Consider the following 18,942-nt stretch of genomic DNA (forward strand, 5'->3'; position numbering starts at 1 on the left):
ATCGTTACACGAATAAATTTAAATATCTTTCACACTATCGGTGTGTCCATTTTATCGATGCGAATATGTGTATAAAACCATTTTATAATTTTGATAAAATTGACATATTGCTTTGAAGCACCAATTCCTTCCTCAATATTTTTCCTGCTGCTGATCTTGGTATAGCATTGATAAAATTAACCCTTCTTACTTTCTTGTATGGTGCTACCTGCACAACAACGTCAAATTTCAAAATTTAAATTTAATGAGTTTAATCTTTAATTTTTATAATCGAATCCATTATACTTTAAAATTTAATAGTTTTTCATAATTTTTAATTCATATTTACTCAATATTGAAAATATTGAATTTAGTTCAACGCCATGAACCAAGATATACATCTAGCCCTAGGGGCGGATATTGTCTATATCCTTAAATCACATGTTCAAATTCAACTGTATCGTTTTAAAAGTAAATAAGTTTTATATATATATATATATATTTAAAAATTACAAAAAAAGTATTATAAATAATAAAATATCGAAATAATAAATAATTAAATCATGGAATATGGTAGAATTTCGAACTCGAACCTGACTAGAAACAAATTGAATGACTTGGTCTTGTGTGAGACCAGAATTGGCTGCTCTTACAACATATGCCAATGGTATTTGTCCTGCCACCTCATCTTCTAGTCTGCATAATAATAATTTATTCGATTAAATAATATAATATATATTTCAGTATAAATATTTTTTATATCATTAATAAAAAATGACTTACGGTACAACGGCTGCATCAATTATCTCATGGTGACTCAATAATATTGCTTCAAGTTCTGCTGGAGCTACCTGTATTTATATATATATATATATAGCTGTTTATTTATAAAATCAATTTTTAACATATAAACGTGTTGATACTTGTTAACTATTCTTTATCTAAGCTAAACGGGGTACACTAGGGGTGGAGATAACTTTAATTCAAACGTTGTATATATGTTAAGAAATCAACTGGATATGTATATATAGTAAACTTCAAATTATGAATCTGACTCCGATATCGTGTACGTGTTAGGTATACCTGATAACCATTATGTTTGATGAGTTCCTTTATTCTATCAACAATGTATAAATACCCTTTGTCATCAAAATAACAAAGATCACCAGTTTTGAGCCATCCATCTTTAGTGATTGTTGCACTAGTTGCTTCTTCATTTCCAAAATACTCTTTCATAATTCCTGGACCTTTCAACCACAATTCACCTTCTTTAAATGGCGGCGACGCCTCCCCTGTTTCGTGGTTAATTACCTTCGCGGAGAAGCCAGGAAACAACACTCCTACCGAGGATGGACGGGCTTTTGCCTCCTCGTAGTTCACAAAAAATGTTGCTGCACCCGTTGTCTCGGTCAGGCCATAGCCTTGCTTGAGTTCCACCCAGGGGAACTTCTCTCGGAACGCATCAGCTACCTGTTCAGACCAGTGGTTGAATCAGAATTTTTGCTAAAGAGATTCAAAACAGAGAAAACTACAAACACAAGAAGATGTCAAAGGGAATTCAACCTCTACAATTTGTACATAAAAAAAAGCAATTGTGACAGCCTTATAGTATATCGTAAAAAATTTCACCAACAAGGTGAAAGTTTAGACAGTCAACCAATTGAGAATTTATTTTTTGACAAAAAGCTGCTAAACACTCGGTCTAGTGGCATGAATTCACGAGAATAAAATAACTCATCTCCGCTAGGGCTAGAAAGTATGTCCTCTCTAAAACCCTGAGGTATCAGATAAAATAGTCAAAACACAATTCAACTTGGTATCAAAGCAGTCAAGAAGTTTAGGATTCAACTACATTTCCACATGTTTGACTCGCGCCAAGTGTTTGTGATCAAATATAACATAATAAGTGTATTCTTTCTAACAACTTAAATGATCGTATAATTCAGACAAATACCTCTTTGCTTAGTGGCGCGGCCCCCGAGGTAACGCTTCGCAATGATGACAAATCATAGTGACTCCCTTTACTATACTTAACTAGTCCAAGAATCACTGGTGGAACTGCTGGTATGTGACTAATTTTATATGTCTGAATTGCTTCCAACATACCTTGCAAATCGAATTTTTGCATCAAAACTGTTGTTACACCCGAACAAAATAACCCTAGCCCGAAAAATGCTAGACCGTAAACATGAAACATCGGTACAAAACAGAGGAAAACATCGTCCTGAGACGATGTTACCTCAACATAGTACTTGAGAAGTTTCATAATCGCAATGAAATTTACATGTGTTATTACGACACCTTTACTAACACCAGTAGTTCCTGAAGAGTATAGTATTGCAGCTGTGTCTAAAGGCTTTAAACTTTGTTTAGGTAACTCTAAAGGGTCACAATTTTCAATCAACTCTTGTACTGAAATCGAATTTTCATCGTTGGATCGCGTTGTGAGAAGCGTAGGTACGCCTGTATGGACTAATTTACGAGCTTCTTCAGGTGCAACAATGGCTAATTTTGCGCGCGATAGACGCACTTGTTTGCCAATTTCTGATTCTGTGTTGAGTGGATTTGCAGGGGATAAAATTGCACCTATTGAAAGTATAGCTAGACAAATAGTTGGGTATATTATTGAATTTGACGATAGCACGAAAATTACATCGCCTTTTCGCACCCCTAACGCGCGATATAAACCCGTTGCAAGTGATAAAATTGACCTATTGAGTTGTGTGTAGGTTAATTTTTGGTTTGTAGAAGAGTCAATTAGTGCAATTTGTGACATTGATTTTGCAGGGGATGGCAATTGTGACAATACAAATCTGGCTGTGTCAAGGTTAGAATAGTCATTCGATATTTTGTGTTGGAGGACTGATTGGTAAATTCCCGTCTCGGGATCGTAGCCGTTTTTTCGATCGAATGATGATCGATGATGATAAGTGGATTGCTCATCTTCGCGTGTGGAAATTAATTCTCCTTCACTTGACATATTTAGGAAAAAATTATGTCTATTTTTTTTTTTTGTGTTTGTGTGTTAGTTTAAGCAAAATATTGAATCTAAATAAATAAAGTTTTCAACACTATGTTTAAAGATTGAAATTATCGATTAATTATTTATTTGTGACTCTGTTAAGTAGCTGTAGACGGCAAAAACTAGGGGACCAAGTCATTCTTCCTAGGAGCAATCGAATATTTATTCATTTCTTTGATTTGACACGAAATTTTAAAAAAAATTATTAAATTTTGTGGTTTTAGAATTAAGGTATGTAAAGTGTGTTAAATTTTTTTTAACATCGTTACTTTAAATATATCAGGTAAAAAATAAAAATTAAAACTAGGAACATTGAATATTTATTCGTTTCAGTTTGATTCGACACGAAATTTCAAAAAAAAAAATATTAAATTTTGTGGTTTTAGAATTAAGGTATGAAACTGTGTAAAAATTTTCTTTAACATCATTACTTTAAATATATCAGGTAAAAAATTAAAATTAAAAAGAAAAAGATATATCATTTAAAAATAGATTAAATTGAAAAGTAAAACAAAGTGAAACAGAAAAAATATTGTTTTCTAATATAAATGACATGACATTATGTTATTGTATATGTAATATACTAATATAAGGTATATACCATGAATTTTTGTTTTATATATGAACAGTGTAAAAAAGTTTAACCAATCAGATTAAATTAACCTACAATAATAATAATAATATGTAGTTTTCTATATCAAACCTCATAGTAATTAAAAAAAGAATAACTCAATAATACGTTACAACCGGTTGATTATATTAATAATTATATAACTTTTAATTCTTCTATCAGTTCCTTTCTATGACATATTCAAACAAGAGAGAATAAGAAAATAGAATATAATCAGTGTGAAATGTTATTAATGAAACCTTTTTTTTCTTACTTCCAGACATAATATTTTTATTTTTTTGAATTTTATTTTCTTGAGAAAATATTTAGTCTCACCAAAAAATAATAATATATTTTCCTCCCTACAAATTAACAAACACATACACTGTGATGCCATGACTTCTCCATTATATAAGTTTTGGAAAAAAACCTTTTTAAATTTTTTACGTGTAAAAATAAAGATCCTTATATGTGAAAATAAAGATCTCTTATAAAAGAAGCCATAAAATTCAAAAAAATTATTACTTTTTAAATGAATACATAGCTAAATGTTAAAAAATATGTAATCAATTCAAATACATGTGAATAAATTACATTTTTAATTGTGGAGTGATTTGATTTTTCTATACAAGGTACGGGGCAGAGGGAATTTCCGGTGGAGCGTGAAATGCATAGAGATAAAAAAAAACACCAACGGTGAAAGCACTCTGCTGGGCCGACATTGACGCTGAGAGCCGAAAAAAAAAAGCTTCGAAAATTTTCTAATAATAAAAGGAAAAAAATGTCCATCTTTAAATAGTTGCCTCACTTGACTTATATACAAGAATTAGCCTATGTTTGTAAAATACTTTTATTTTATTTCCAGGTTATGATATCATGCTTGTTATAACTCACAACTGCTATAACTTTCGTCATAGTCTCTGTTCTTCGGGTGATCATTCCGTGATAAGCACTTTGCGTGAATTTAGATAAACTTTCACTGTGTAATAACTTGCAAATCACACATGAAATATAAATCGTACTGAGCAAATTCTGCACGACATATTCAACTCAAATAATCCTTAATATGTAATAAATGTGTTCGTTTCGATCCTTGATGTATATTTAAAACTTAAGAAGTGAAAAAAATTAAATATTTAAAGAGTATCTTACAAACATGTTCTTGTATAAAGTCAAGTGAGGCAGCTGGGAAAAGATTAGAAGCTGAATTTTCAGAGTATTAATTTCCTTCTGTTATTAGAGATTTTTCAAAGTTTTTTGTGTAAATAAATTGATAAGCGTTGAAAAGATAAAATCAATAATAGAAGTCAAATGATTTCATCAAGGTTGAAACTTTCAATTGGGAAGGCGATCCTCTCGGTGAACTGACCGTACCTCAAACCGACATAGGTGAACAAGTAGAGTGTGTTAGGGCGCTTCAGAGAACCATGTTGAAGGAACTCGGCAAAATGACCCCGTAATTTCGGGAGAAGGGGTGGTCTCCTATCTTTTGATTAGGAAAGCGGCACATACCAGGGGTCTATTAAAAAAAAAAAAAACACAGGACTCTGCTTAGTGGTAATACAATGTATAGAGTCTGACACCTGTCCGGTGCTGGAAGGTCGAAAGGAGAAGTGTTATAAGCTTTGAATGGAAGCACCAGTAAGCGGCGGCAATAACTCTAACTGTCCAAATCACTATTGTTAGTTTAAATACAATATGTTTTTTGGCGTGATAACTGATGTTTAAGTAGAAGATTATATTATTACTTAAATTTTATTGTATTTATCATTAAAAGTTCCATTGTGTGCAACGATCGATTTGATATGATTGTATCGTTACCTTAACTTTTTTATTTCTCATTTTATCTTTACTTATTATTCAATTAATAACTCTATTGTATCCTTTATACCTTTTTAAAGTAACTCAATCACGTAACCTACTTTTCTAGTAACAATTAATGTGATCTGACATTGTATGATAATGGAGGGAGACATAATCTACTCAAATATTATATTTATTAAAATAAAATAGTATGTTAGAATCAAACACAATAAAAAGCAGTATAATACATTATGAAATAATATCTTGTCACCACTATAAATATTGAACTTTGATTTAAGAATCATCAAACACACTCCCAATATGCAAATGTTGAGTCTAGTTAACATTTTTCTTTTTCTATCTTTCCTATTTTTGCTAAGAAAATGGAAAAACTCCAAAAGCCAAACAACTAAAAAATTGCCTCCAGGTCCATGGAAAATTCCATTTATAGGCAGCATTCATCACATTGTTGGTGGATATCCACATCATGTCCTTAGAGATTTGGCCAAAAAATATGGTCCTTTGATGCACCTTCAACTTGGTGAAGTTTGTGTTGTTGTTGTTACTTCTTCTGAGATGGCTAAACAAGTACTAAAAACTCATGACCTCGCGTTTGCATCTAGACCTAAACTCTTGGTCACGGATATTATCACTTATAATAGTCGTGACATCGCCTTTAGCCCTTATGGTGAGTGTTAATTAGGCGCTTTTTTGCCCTAATATATTTGAGTTTTACTTTTCTTTTGTTTTGACTCCTCGAATAGAAAGGGTAGAAAAAAGGAAAAATAATAATACACTACATAAGAAAAAGCTGGAATTCGATCTTGGAAATAATCGAATCAAGCTCATCATACCCTTTTTTGTGACGAAGGACAAAAGTATCTTTCCCCTTTGAGGATCCTTTATATTATACATTTCACAATATAATCCTTAGAGGAGTACTTGCATAAGGGGAGAATGTAAATTAACTTGAATTTCTCATAAGTGGATTATTAATTGGACAGAAATACACAAATGGGCTTTTTAACTTAACATCGATTGGTATCTATGCCCTCTAATGTTGGACGTGATCAAGTAGATACTTAAAATCTGTATAAAGTTGAATAAGTATAAACAAGTGTCTTACATGCAGTGGCGAATTTAGAGCCAAAATATAGGGCATCAGCACCCGTGGTCTCTTCGAAAAATCAGATATTTTATATATATATTTTCTAAAATTCGTATAATATTATATTCTGGCACCCGTATGACAAGAAGTCTAAATGGTCCATCTTGAGCTTTTGACCTGGAGAATTAAGGATCACTTCCCACTTCAATACATTTCACTTGGTGCACCCATGTTCGAAAAATTCTAGATTCGCCTCTGCTTACATGACATAATACAAATAAGTTTGATTGCATCTCACATGAATTGTCATGTTACTTTGTTATCTCTTTTGATATATTTCTCTTCATTGTCTTATTTATGGACATCTAAGATTTGCTTTGTTAGGTTTTGCATATGACACTTGATAATTTCTACACTTAAATTAACAAACAGGTGATTACTGGAAACAAATGCGTAAAATTTCTGTCATGGAACTGTTGAATGCAAAGAATGTCCGGTCATTCAGCTCGATTAGACATGATGAGGTTGTTCATCTTATCGACTCTATACGATCATCTTCATCTTCTGGAGAGCCAGTTAATTTTTCAGAAAGGGTGCTGTGGTTTGCAAGCTCCATGATATGTAGATCAGCATTTGGTAAATTACTAAAAGATCAAGACATATTTATAAAACTAGTTAGACAAGTTTTAAGATTGTCAAATCAAGGCTTTGATATGGCTGACATTTTCCCTTCATACAAGTTTCTTCATGGTCTTGGCGGAGTGAAGAAAAAAATACTAGATGTCCACTATAAAATAGATTCAATTGTTGAAGATGTCATCAATGAGCACAAGAAGAATTTTGCAAATCACAAGAGGACTAGTGATGATGATGATGCATTGGGAGGTGGTGATGAAGACCTAATTGATGTCCTACTAAGACTTATGAAGGACAAAAGTCTTCAATTTCCAATCAACAACCACACTATCAAAGCTATCATTGTTGTAAGTTTTGAATATATTATGTTTGTTTTTACTCAAACCATTTGCAAAAAGTCTTGGAGATAATATCTGAACTGGTCACTCAGCTAGCTAATTAAGCTAAGGGTAATTCTGTAAGAAAGTCATTCATTTTTGTTTTGAAATTCTCAAAAACCATGACTCGACTATTTTTAATTGTAGGACATGTTTACTGGTGGAACGGAAACTACATCGACAATAACTACATGGGCTATGGCTGAAATGATGAGAAATCCAAGTATACTCGCGAAAGCTCAAGCAGAAGTGCGAGAAGCCTTTAAAGGTAACGTAAAGTTTGATAAATATGATGTTGAGGAGTTGAAATACCTAAAGTTAGTCGTTAAAGAAACTCTAAGACTCCATCCATCAGTTCCACTTTCGGTCCCAAGAGAATGTAGGGAAGAGACGGACATAAACGGCTACACTATTCCTTTGAAGACTAAAGTTTTGATTAATGTTTGGGCATTGGGAAGAGATCCTGAATATTGGGATGACCCCGAAAGCTTTAAGCCAGAGAGATTTGAACAATGTTCTGTGGACTTTGTTGGTAATAATTTTGAATTTCTTCCCTTTGGTAGTGGGAGGAGGGTTTGTCCTGGGATATCATTCGGTTTAACTAATATCTATTCGTCATTGGCTCAATCACTATATCACTTCGATTGGAAACTCCCTAATGGAATGGACCCAACAGACTTGGATTTGACTGAATCGGATGGAGGAAGTACCAGTAAGAAAAATGATCTTTACTTGATTGCGACTCCTTATTAACCTTAGACACATCATTGTATCACTCTTATGTGGCATCTTTCTAAAGATGCATTTATCTTTTATCTATTAAGAATGTATCGCGCTATTTACAAAGAAATTAAATAGTTTTGTGGGGTGATAGAACACTTTAAAAGTTAAGATATCTTTATACAAATACGGGACAACTTTGATGGTGTTTTTATGTCTTTTTTTTTTCTTCATATATCAACAAATAAGAGCAAATAAAATATATATCATTGTTCCATTTTAATGGTATACCTAATAGACACGAATATTTGTTATCGCAATGGTAGGACTGCTTTCATCGTGAAATAGAGATTTTAAGTTTGAGCCTGATCAAGAAGAAAATTCTTTTGGGAGCTCTACCTCTGGATAGGCTTGTAGTGCGTGATCCTGATTTAGGGGTTATAAGCTCTACAATAGTCTAAACTTACTCTAGGGGTGCATGATACTACAACAAAAATAACTTTTAACGGTAATAAATAGACACATTAATAAGAATGCTTAAGTCTTTATCGGTATTAGTTTAAGTGCCATTAGATCCAATGTCGCTAAAAGGCTCTAGAGACATATACAAGGAGTGCTAATTGTCGTTAAAAATACATATTTTAGTGATAATTAAGTTATTTTCATTAATTAATTAACGCTAAAGATCATTTTTGATATAGTAATATAAGTTTATTATCAAAAGAGTCATTTCATATTGTTCATTACTAACCATTCTATAATTTATTCCTTCTTTCGGTCAATAAACACTCGATCATGTAAACACTCAATGAATTAGAGAGAATTAATACTACTCTCATCGTTTCAATTTGTTTGTCTTTTTTCATTTTTTAGTCAGTTCAAAAAAGATATTTTTGCCTTTTGGAAAACTCTATGATTTTAACTTTTCACTTGACATGTTTAAGACCACAAGAACAATGACATTTTGATACCTTTTTCTTATAGATATTTTTAGTTTTATTAAAATCACAAGATTAAAAAGTTCCATACAAAGTTTAAAAAAGTAATTAGAGATTGAGTCTTATGGTCTTAAACTAAATATATGTAGAATGTGTCAAAACGTTAATCTCGCGGTCTTGAACGTACCACGTAAAAAGTCAGAACTAAAGATCGAGTTGTCAAAAACTAAAAGAGATAAATTTTTAAATAGATTAAAAAGAAAAATAAGATAAATAAATTGAAACGAACAAAGTATTATATAAAAAGTAAAATAAATATGCATCATCTTACAAGTGTTTTAGTTGAGTTTCTAGTTAAGAAGTTCACAAAACAACTTTATTCAACAAGATAAATAAAAATAATAACATAAGGTAGTTCATCATCTTACAAAGTGTTTCTGTATGACATGTTTAATACATTTTGTATATCTTTAATACAAGATTGAAGGACATGTTTTGATACATTTTGTATATCTTTAGTTTGAAACCACATAAATTCAAAAGACTTTTGTACTTTCTTAAACTCTGTGTCAATTGATATTTACCTCGTACATAGTTATGCCATTAATAACGCGACACAATGTTGCATTAGCTTTAAGAATTTTATATGTACTAGTTTGTTTGCAATATATCGAATTACAGAGCATATATTACCTTCGATAGTATGAGTTTAATGAGATAATTATATTTCATTCATCACTATTTAGATATATATGTTTGTCTTTACAGATATTTGAACTTACGATTTTATGATTCTTAACGGCCACTTCATTATTCTTTTTCTCCTATTAACTTTTGACTAAAAAATTAATAATTTCAAAGGAGAAAAACTTTAGTACTTAATAAAGTCATACCCTTGATGCTAGAAGTAATTTGGATAATATTTGGATATTGAAGTTGATTGATTAAGTAATTTGGATAATATTAAGATATTGAAGTTGATTGATTTTTTTTATTTTTTTTTAATATAGTAGTTAGTAGTAGGTTTTGAAAAATAAATAGCAATTTTATTATGTTGGACTATTGAAAAGTACTCAGAAGAAAGAATCAACCATTGACTTATATATATTAATTTCGAATAAAGAATCAATAGCCTTGCAATGGAGAAAAAATTTTGAAAATCCTTATGTCAGTTATTTCAATCGAGATTAAAGTTGATAAAATAGTGAACTGTAAAATAAAGTTATGCTAAGTTAAAAATATTATTTTACTTTATACTTCCTCCGTCTCATTTTACGTGGTACTATTTTCTTTTTGGTCAGTCTCAAAAAGAATATCACATTTTCTATATGGTAAGTATTTAAAGGTACAATTCATTTTTTACCCTTGTTGATCCCACTTAAAGATGGTACCTGATACATTTATGAGAAGAGAGAAAAGTGAGTTTACTTTTTCGAAGGACAATTTGATAAACATTTTAGAGTCTTCATTATTTCTTAAACTCTGTGTCTGATCAAATGTTGCCACATAAAATGGACGGAGAGAATATATGATTTACATAACTTCAATATTTGTTAACAAGAAGCTGGAATAGCTCAGTTGGTTAGAGCGTGTGGCTGTTAACCACAAGGTCGGAGGTTCAAGCCCTCCTTCTAGCGTTTTCTTTTGATTTTCTATTCGGTGTTCTGTATCCACGTTAGAACCTGACTATTCCAAATTTTAAATATGAATCAAAATGAAAGTTCGGTATTTTGCTGACTATTCTAAATTTAAATATGAATCAAAATGAAAGTTCAAATGTATTTAATCAGATCATAGATAAGAAATAAATTTGCACAGAGTTAATTAATGAGCGAATCAAATTAAAATTAGTTGGTTGGATCATATTTGGAAAAGGAACTCTTGGGTCAATCTAGTCCACCATGAAAAGTGTAAGGCCCAAGTCCACATAGTTTTTGTAACTACAAATGACACCAAGTAGCCACTTTTACAGAATATTTGAATGATCGTTGCGTCTAGTTTCATAATATATTATATTGATAAATATAATATTCAGACGGTTATATAATTTTTTATTGTTTTATAATGTCTCATATTGAAAAATGATAGATAAATATGTTAATCTGACATTTACGAAACAATTAAGCACTTTAACTTTGTCTATATTCACATCTAAATACTTTATTTTGTTTTCATTATATTAGTTGAATATTCCAACTTATAAAATGATCATTCAGACACCTCTAAAATCCTTATATCACGTTAACTCAGATGTCCACAACATGAAATATTTAATTGTCAGATGAGATCAAGCGTATGTATATATACTTATTATTATTTCCATTTGAAATTTTTATAGTACCTATATCCATTTCTTTTTAATTAAATAAATTCTCATAATGTGTACTCTAGTTGGATGTCAATTTTCCCAGAATCTTTTAAATATTTTTGTCCTTCTGTCTTATGCATTGGTTTTATTCTAAATTAAAACCTTTTTATCTTCTAGCCTAAGGATATTTCATTCTTCAATTCTGCTTATTCCCAAAAACACAATAAAAGAACAACACTTTGTGGTCCTTCACTTAATTCCATTCCATTTCATTTTAATGAAGATATGTAGTTTTCTTTTCTTTTCATTAACTCTATCGTGATAATTCGCAGTCGTGATAATTTATGCTCTGTGGGCGAGCAATTTGTGCACATTAGATAAATCTTCTATTGTGTAGCATGCAAATATATCGAGGATGTAAACTGTATTAGGCAAATCCTATACGACAAACTTGATCAAAAAGATATTGAGAAAGGATCGATCGCGGATCACCCGCGTGGATGATCACCCTCCAAACCAATTGAGTTATCTCGAAGCTACCTAACTTTCCATACAAAGTAATAATAATATACTCTCTTGTCAACTATTATTTGTCAGGTATACTAAAAATAGTTGTTCAAAATTAATTGTCAATTTTAACAATCAAGAAACAATTAGTCACTTTTTCCAATTTTGCCCTTAAAAATTACCTAACTATTGGTTTCAAAAAGTAATCATTTTAAAGTTACAAGAGCACTTCGACGTGAAAAAAATTGTTTTACAATTTTTAAAAAGTACAAAACATTTTTATAATGATTGATAATAGAGTTATATTAGTCAAATTGCACTTTATACTAAATTTTTCTTAAGGATTGTGCACATGATCTTATCCTAACAAATAATAGTGGACGAAGGAAGTATTTATAATCCCCGTTCACTTTTACTTGTCACTTGTTTCTAAAATAGATTTTCATTTTCAAACTTCCGGTCAATCTAAACTTTTTAATTCTCGAAAAATGAAAAGTGTCACATACATTAGGACAAAAGAAGTATATAAATTTCATATTAAGAAAAAAATTAAAAGTTCTATATCTAAATTCACAACTAAACTTAAAAGTTCAAATTCCGAAATTTCAAACTATATCGTATAAATTAGGACAGACGAGAGAGTAGTAGACAATTAATATAAAGACAAGGTAACTAGATAAGGATATTATTTGACAAGTGTCATAAACTATGGCCTTATACTAATATTTCAAAATCAACACTTTGATCCAAAATATTGTCCCTCCAAAACCACAAACTTTATTTTCCCCTGTTTTCTTCTTCTTTCCTTCAAACTCTTTCTTATTTTTTTTTTGCTTGTGATTTTTACACTTTTTTTTAGTTGTTTTTAAAATCTCTGCTGCAATGGCTGTGGCAGAGTTTATTCCTTCTTCTTCTTCATTGACTAAAAAAGCGAGTTTTTATTCATCACAGCTCTCTAATGTTTCAACTAAGATCTCCCATCAACGTCGATTAAGCTTTAAGCCTTTATCGAGAACTCATAATTATTCTCAAATATGTTGCTCTGTTACTTCTAAGTATGTTGTTTGCTTTCTCTGTTTCAATTTATATGACTGTATTTTCCATTTTACTATGTCTCGAAAAAATGTCATGTTTTTTCTAAATTAGAAATAACTAAACTTTGAACTTCTCGTTTTACGCATAATTGGTTGTATTTTGTTTCTTAAATATCGTGTCCAGTCAAATTCGCGACATGAATTGGGATGAGAGAGTGTAAAATTTGCCTTGCAGTTGTATTTTTCGATTTTAATGATCTGATTGATCTTTGTTACTTCTAAGTATGTTGTTACTTTCTTCATGTACGTTACTTTCTCTGTCTCAATTTATATGACGAACTTTTCATTTTACTATGTCTTGAAAAAATGTCATGTATTAGAAATAACTAAACTTTTGAACTTCTTATTTTACGCATAAATGTCTATGGTTTGTTTGTTTTTTGTTTCTTAAATTTCGTGTCTAGTCAAATCGCAACATGAATTGGGATGAGGGAGTGTAAAATTTGTCTTGCAATTGTGTTTTTCGATTTTAACGATCTGATTTATGTTCATGTTGATTGATGTTGCAGGGAAGCTCAAGCGACGAGTGTAGTGCAGACTGATGATCCAAAGAAGAAATCAGAATGCTATGGAGTTTTCTGTCTTACTTATGATCTCAAGGCTGTAAGTTCTTCTATAGATACACTGGAAGTTTATATAATATGATATTGTTAAGTCGAAAGGTGAAACTAGGATTTTGAATTCATGAGTTTCGGATTATAAATTTTCACTTAGATACCCTCATGTAATCAATCTAGAGCATATGATTCAATGAGTATATTTCAAATTATATTTGTCATTGATCACTCTTTTTTTCTTCTTCTTTCGGTTACCAGGAAGAAGAGACGTCTTCGTGGAAGAAAATGATTACTGTTTCTGTATCTGGTGCTGCTGGGATGATTGCTAATCATCTTCTTTTCAAAGTAAGAAAGACATTCACAATTTTATCGTAATTTAGAAACATTCGTGGAAACAAAATATGGATAGTACTTATGATTTGTGTAAACAGTTATGGTCAAGAAGTATTTTTCTTTTGTTGCGAGTTTCCCACCCCATCTATTAGTTGTTCCTTTTTCCTACCTGAACTATTACTATCTCAGTAGTAAAATTCACGTCAACTATCAAACATTGTCTTCTCTTACTTGAACGTTGGTGATAGTTGAGTTGTGTTTTAATACATAGATAGTGATAGTTCAAGAACGTACAATGATAGTTTGGGTACGAAACTGACAAAAAACGATAGTTCAAGTGTGTTTTTGACCATTAACTATTACGTTATGCCGGTTCCTTCAACCAGTTCATCATTTGTTTTGACATCTCAGCTTGCATCTGGTGAGGTTTTTGGGCCAGATCAACCTATTGCACTAAGGCTATTGGGGTCTGAGCGGTCCATCCAAGCGCTTGAAGGTATGTCCCCGATATCTATCGACCTTAGTCCATGTCAATAAGACCTCATTTAGCTTATCCTTGTTTAACCGGTGACTTCACTTGTCCGTCACCTAGGGGTGCTATGTTGCTTGGATGTTCCAAACAATGTTATCGCACCCGTGTTGTATCTACTGCTATATCAATGAAATTGAATTGTAACAAGTGATCTAAAAACTTTTTACTACAAAGTTCATTGATCATTTAACTTGATCAAATAGAAATCTAGTTAGATTATATTGTTAAGAAATATAAATTAGTTTTCAACAACAAAAAAAAATGTATTCGTTCATACCTCCCAATCCTAAAATTTATGTGATATCACTACAACAAAAACAACTTTTAGCGGCATTAAATATTGACATTAATAAAGAGTGCTAAAGTATTTATCGGCATTAGTTAAGTACCATTAGAAATAATGTCGCTAAAGGCTTTAGGGACATATATAAATTGCCGCTAATGATCATTTTTGATGTAGTGTATCGAATTCACCCTCTAGATTTGCCCCTATACCCGAGTAACATAGCCTAGTAGATATACACATGCTTGTGGTCTGGCATTAGGTGTTAATGACCTTTCTGATTCTGGACTTGCTTTCGCTTATATTCATAGTCGTTATCAAGTCTCGTTTGATTATTTTCAATCCTGCTTTGATTTGATTTACTTGAGTCGAGGGTCTACTATAATCAGCTGTTTATACGCAGGAGTTGCTATGGAACTAGAGGACTCTTTGTATCCTTTGCTTAGGGAGGTAAATATAGGTATAGATCCCTATGAGGTGTTCCAGGATGCAGAATGGGCACTTCTCATTGGTGCAAAGCCTCGAGGCCCCGGTATGGAACGAGCTGGCTTATTGGATATAAACGGCCAAATCTTTGCTGAACAGGTTTCTTCTTCTTGCTCTCCTAAGTTATAACATTTTCCGAAAAACTGACAAAAATCAGTCCGTTTATGGTTGGAGGTTGGTCTAAATTAGCAGCTTTAGTCCTTCATGTAGCCGTGTTGGTTTTCGTCACGTTTGAAGCACATGATTATAGTTACATTTATTCGAATTTGCTCCTGAGAAGCACGTGAATCGTTTATACTGTTAAAAGACATCAAGACGAAGTTCTTTCGGTGCTGTTTAGCTAGTATGTGTTTACTGCTGGCCTGGTACAAATTGAGGGAATGAACTGGAAAACGTCCGCCCTGATTGTTTCTTCAGTTTAAACAGCTCATGTGCTCCTCACGAGCCAATTCTACGAAATATAACTACCACTGTATGTTTTTCAGTAAAACGGATATATTAAAAGACTAAATTCCCAAACATAACAACAATGAACAACATACTCAGTATAGTCCCACAAATGGAGTCTAAGGAGGGTAGAACGTACACAGACCTTATAGACCCTGGACTCAAACATAAGCGACTAGTTTTTATCATTTTCTCTTAAGTTTAATGGTTTATGAAGGCCAAAAAGAAAAAAGTTCGAATCAATATTTTGCGTTGTTGGTCAAATGATTACAGGGGAAAGCTCTCAATGCCGTTGCATCGCGAAATGTTAAAGTGATAGTTGTGGGAAACCCTTGCAATACCAAGTAATGAATTGTCTCATCTGTTTTTTCCTGTTTTCATTCTGTTAATTGCCTAATGTGTTTTTTTTTCTGTTCCTTTTCAAGTGCATTGATTTGTTTGAAAAATGCTCCAAATATACCAGCAAAGAACTTCCACGCCTTGACGAGGTTAGATGAAAATAGAGCCAAATGCCAGGTATATAACACTAAATTCTCTCTTCCATGATTCATTTCGCATATAGTCGTTTAACTTATTTAATATAACAGATAAGTCGCAAAACTACATTTGATAGTATCTGAAATTGACCTCGGTGACCCAAAAATCACTTAACTATGCCTACTATTGCAGTAAAATCATAGAACTATTCTTTCTTGTGTTGTAGTAACTAAATTTTATCCAATTTAACATTAAAGACACAAAATAAAAAATCATGACTTTATTGTTATGGTAGGCTATGTTACTTGAACTCTCCAAAAATGTTGTCGCGCATGTCTTGGATTTTTCGAAAATGCACTACTTTAGGATCTGACATGCACGGGTCGACATTTTTAAAGAGTCCAAGCAATATAATATAGTAAGTAAAGTTCAGCGACCATCCGTGAAACTACCCTTAACAAAGAAGTTATTAAGACAACATCTCATGGTTCTGTGCAGCTAGCTCTAAAAGCTGGAGTATTTTATGACAAAGTATCTAATGTTACCATTTGGGGCAATCACTCAACAACTCAGGTAATTATGTTTCATCGACCGGAGATTGGAATATTGGTTTATTTATATTGACTTGGGAAATCCTCCTTTCATGAGCTAGCTTTTGGAGTTAGGCTAGGCCCAAGTGTCATATCTTTACATGGTATCAGAGCTAGACCTCCCCCTGTTTGGGCTCCCGATCCATGCTCAAGCGTGAAGGGGGTGTTAGATTGAGTTAGAGTGCCATATCGATTAGGGAATGGATGTGTGGTCTGCTAATATGGACTTGGGCTAATCCTTCCCTTATGAGCTAGTTTTGAGGGTTGAGTTAGGCTCGAGTGTCGTATTTTTACATTACTAACATCATGGTTAATTTATTTGCTATCACTTATCAGGTTCCGGACTTTTTAAACGCTAAAATTAATGGATTGCCAGTCAAAGAGGTGATTAAAGACACTAAATGGTTAGAGGAAGAGTTCACTGAAAAAGTCCAAAAGGTAAAAATATCAATTTCAATGTTGTTGTTTTTTGGCAAGCACGCGTACAACGAGCTCATCTGATAAAATACCAGGTGGCGTAGATATCCCACGCCACCTGGCATCCCTTATGGATACCACCTGTTGCACCAACTCAACCATCAATTACAATGTCGTAACTTGTAAGTTAAATTTTGCAGAGAGGCGGTGTACTTATTCAGAAATGGGGTAGATCTTCTGCTGCATCAACTGCTGTGTCGATTGTCGATGCAATAAGGTCTCTTGTCACTCCTACACCTGAAGGAGACTGGTTTTCTACTGGAGTAAGTTTCACCTAACTCTTCGTTCTAATTAAGAGGCACAACCATGATTCGACGTTCATCTGTTTTGAATTTGCTATCAAATTCATAGTTCGTTTTAGTTACTAAGTTACACAATCAAAGAATGTATGTGCATTAGTTATAGACCAACTCATTTGAAGCGCGAATCATGCAATTAAGTGTCTTTAATATCCACTTACATGTCGATTGTTTTTAGTTTTCGGAATCTCTTGTTGTATAATTTTGCTACAAATGTGTAGGTATATACAAATGGAAATCCTTACGGAATAGCACAGGATATAGTTTTCAGTATGCCTTGTAGATCAAAAGTAAGTATTTTTTTCTCCCTAAATTCGTATTTTATATGATGGAATACTAATTAATACTATCATGAGCTCGAAAATACTTATCGTTTACAGGGAGATGGTGATTATGAACTAGTAAAAGAAGTAATATTTGATGATTACCTTTGGAACCGTATAAAAAAGGTACTTGTTCTCTCTCTCTTGTTTCGGAATTTAAATGAGATGATTACATAACTAAACATATGGTTGAAAGCGCGTGTTGAGACATAACAACACTAAAGGGCGCGTTGAGACATGATAACACTACGTTACTAAAATTTTACAGTCAGAAGATGAGTTGCTCGCGGAGAAAAGATGTGTTGCCCATCTTACAGGAGAGGTGCGTTTTTTTGTTTTTTTTTTACAGCAATGAGATATAAATTTGTTTCTTTGTCTCAAAATGGACTGAAAATGAGTTTTTTTCTCTCCGTCTTTTAGGGTATCGCGGTCTGTGATCTGCCCGGAGATACGATGCTTCCCGGAGAGATGTGAAACCAGCAAACCATATTGTTACAAATTATGTTTAAGAACTTGCATAGATAAATGATAATGCAAGTGTTTGTTTGTAATTTGTGTATCATTGATAAATCAGTCTCAACAAGGGAGATAATAAATGAGACACAGTATCAACATTATTCTAATCGAGTCGATTCCATGATTACTAGAGTCAACCCCATATATGGTTACTAGCTTTGGGTACGCGCGTTATACGTATATCCGTATTAGTTGGTATCAAATACAATTTCAACTTATAATTTGACATGAATTTGGTGTTCAATTTGAGAGCAAATATGAAGAAAATAATGTTCAAAATTTCAAGCATATGCAGACAGCAGAAGTATGCTTTTTATTTGATTTTATGTATTTAATATTTAATTTTTTATTTGTTATTAATATGATGTGATCTACGTAAATATGAGTGTACCACATGCACACGTATTGGATGAGAAAATAGTTTAATATATTGTCTTTCAATTAATTTAATGATTTAGTTGACAAAATTGTAAGTAGAAGAGTCCAAACTTATAAACAGAATCAAATATAAAGATCTCCC

General features: G+C 32.2%; 3 protein-coding genes and 1 non-coding gene across 4 annotated transcripts; 3 read left to right on the top strand and 1 right to left on the bottom strand.

The window, feature by feature from the left end:
- Positions 1 to 82: 82 nt before the first annotated feature.
- On the bottom strand, positions 83 to 2,959 carry LOC107003561 (4-coumarate--CoA ligase-like 5). Its single transcript, XM_015201898.1, has 5 exons — positions 1,934 to 2,959; positions 1,063 to 1,449; positions 763 to 830; positions 573 to 675; positions 83 to 208 (listed from the first exon to the last, which is right to left on the bottom strand). The coding sequence occupies exons 1-5, from the start codon at positions 2,957 to 2,959 to the stop codon at positions 83 to 85; spliced, it is 1,710 nt and encodes a 569-aa protein (XP_015057384.1).
- A 2,766-nt stretch (positions 2,960 to 5,725) lies between these two features.
- On the top strand, positions 5,726 to 8,385 carry LOC107004217 (cytochrome P450 71D7-like). The gene is made up of 3 exons (XM_015202458.2): positions 5,726 to 6,102; positions 6,955 to 7,505; positions 7,683 to 8,385. The coding sequence occupies exons 1-3, from the start codon at positions 5,736 to 5,738 to the stop codon at positions 8,286 to 8,288; spliced, it is 1,524 nt and encodes a 507-aa protein (XP_015057944.1). The 5' UTR covers positions 5,726 to 5,735; the 3' UTR covers positions 8,289 to 8,385.
- A 2,371-nt stretch (positions 8,386 to 10,756) lies between these two features.
- TRNAN-GUU lies at positions 10,757 to 10,830 on the top strand. The gene has a single exon. It is a non-coding gene; the product is annotated as a tRNA-Asn (tRNA).
- A 1,889-nt stretch (positions 10,831 to 12,719) lies between these two features.
- On the top strand, positions 12,720 to 18,701 carry LOC107004667 (malate dehydrogenase [NADP], chloroplastic-like). The gene is made up of 14 exons (XM_015202960.2): positions 12,720 to 13,063; positions 13,612 to 13,705; positions 13,918 to 14,004; positions 14,404 to 14,488; positions 15,211 to 15,392; positions 16,014 to 16,084; positions 16,166 to 16,256; positions 16,716 to 16,790; positions 17,144 to 17,245; positions 17,425 to 17,547; positions 17,805 to 17,873; positions 17,964 to 18,032; positions 18,175 to 18,228; positions 18,327 to 18,701. The coding sequence occupies exons 1-14, from the start codon at positions 12,891 to 12,893 to the stop codon at positions 18,378 to 18,380; spliced, it is 1,329 nt and encodes a 442-aa protein (XP_015058446.1). The 5' UTR covers positions 12,720 to 12,890; the 3' UTR covers positions 18,381 to 18,701.
- Positions 18,702 to 18,942: the final 241 nt, after the last annotated feature.

Source organism: Solanum pennellii, chromosome 11 (genome assembly GCF_001406875.1).
Source record: "Solanum pennellii chromosome 11, SPENNV200".
NCBI lineage: Eukaryota > Viridiplantae > Streptophyta > Magnoliopsida > Solanales > Solanaceae > Solanum > Solanum pennellii.

Bases quoted from the DNA above. Each gene is read 5' to 3' on its own strand.
- LOC107004667 (XM_015202960.2), top strand. From the start codon at position 12,891: ATGGCTGTGGCAGAGTTTATTCCTTCTTCTTCTTCATTGACTAAAAAA. The intron at 14,005-14,403 runs GTAAGAAAGACA...TTGACATCTCAG, and splicing joins CTAATCATCTTCTTTTCAAA to CTTGCATCTGGTGAGGTTTT. The intron at 17,874-17,963 runs GTAAGTATTTTT...TATCGTTTACAG, and splicing joins GTATGCCTTGTAGATCAAAA to GGAGATGGTGATTATGAACT.
- LOC107004217 (XM_015202458.2), top strand. From the start codon at position 5,736: ATGCAAATGTTGAGTCTAGTTAACATTTTTCTTTTTCTATCTTTCCTA. The intron at 6,103-6,954 runs GTGAGTGTTAAT...ATTAACAAACAG, and splicing joins CATCGCCTTTAGCCCTTATG to GTGATTACTGGAAACAAATG. The intron at 7,506-7,682 runs GTAAGTTTTGAA...TTTTAATTGTAG, and splicing joins CTATCAAAGCTATCATTGTT to GACATGTTTACTGGTGGAAC.
- LOC107003561 (XM_015201898.1), bottom strand. From the start codon at position 2,959: ATGTCAAGTGAAGGAGAATTAATTTCCACACGCGAAGATGAGCAATCC. The intron at 831-1,062 runs GTATACCTAACA...ATATAAATACAG, and splicing joins TCAAACATAATGGTTATCAG to GTAGCTCCAGCAGAACTTGA. The intron at 676-762 runs GTAAGTCATTTT...ATTATTATGCAG, and splicing joins ATTGATGCAGCCGTTGTACC to ACTAGAAGATGAGGTGGCAG.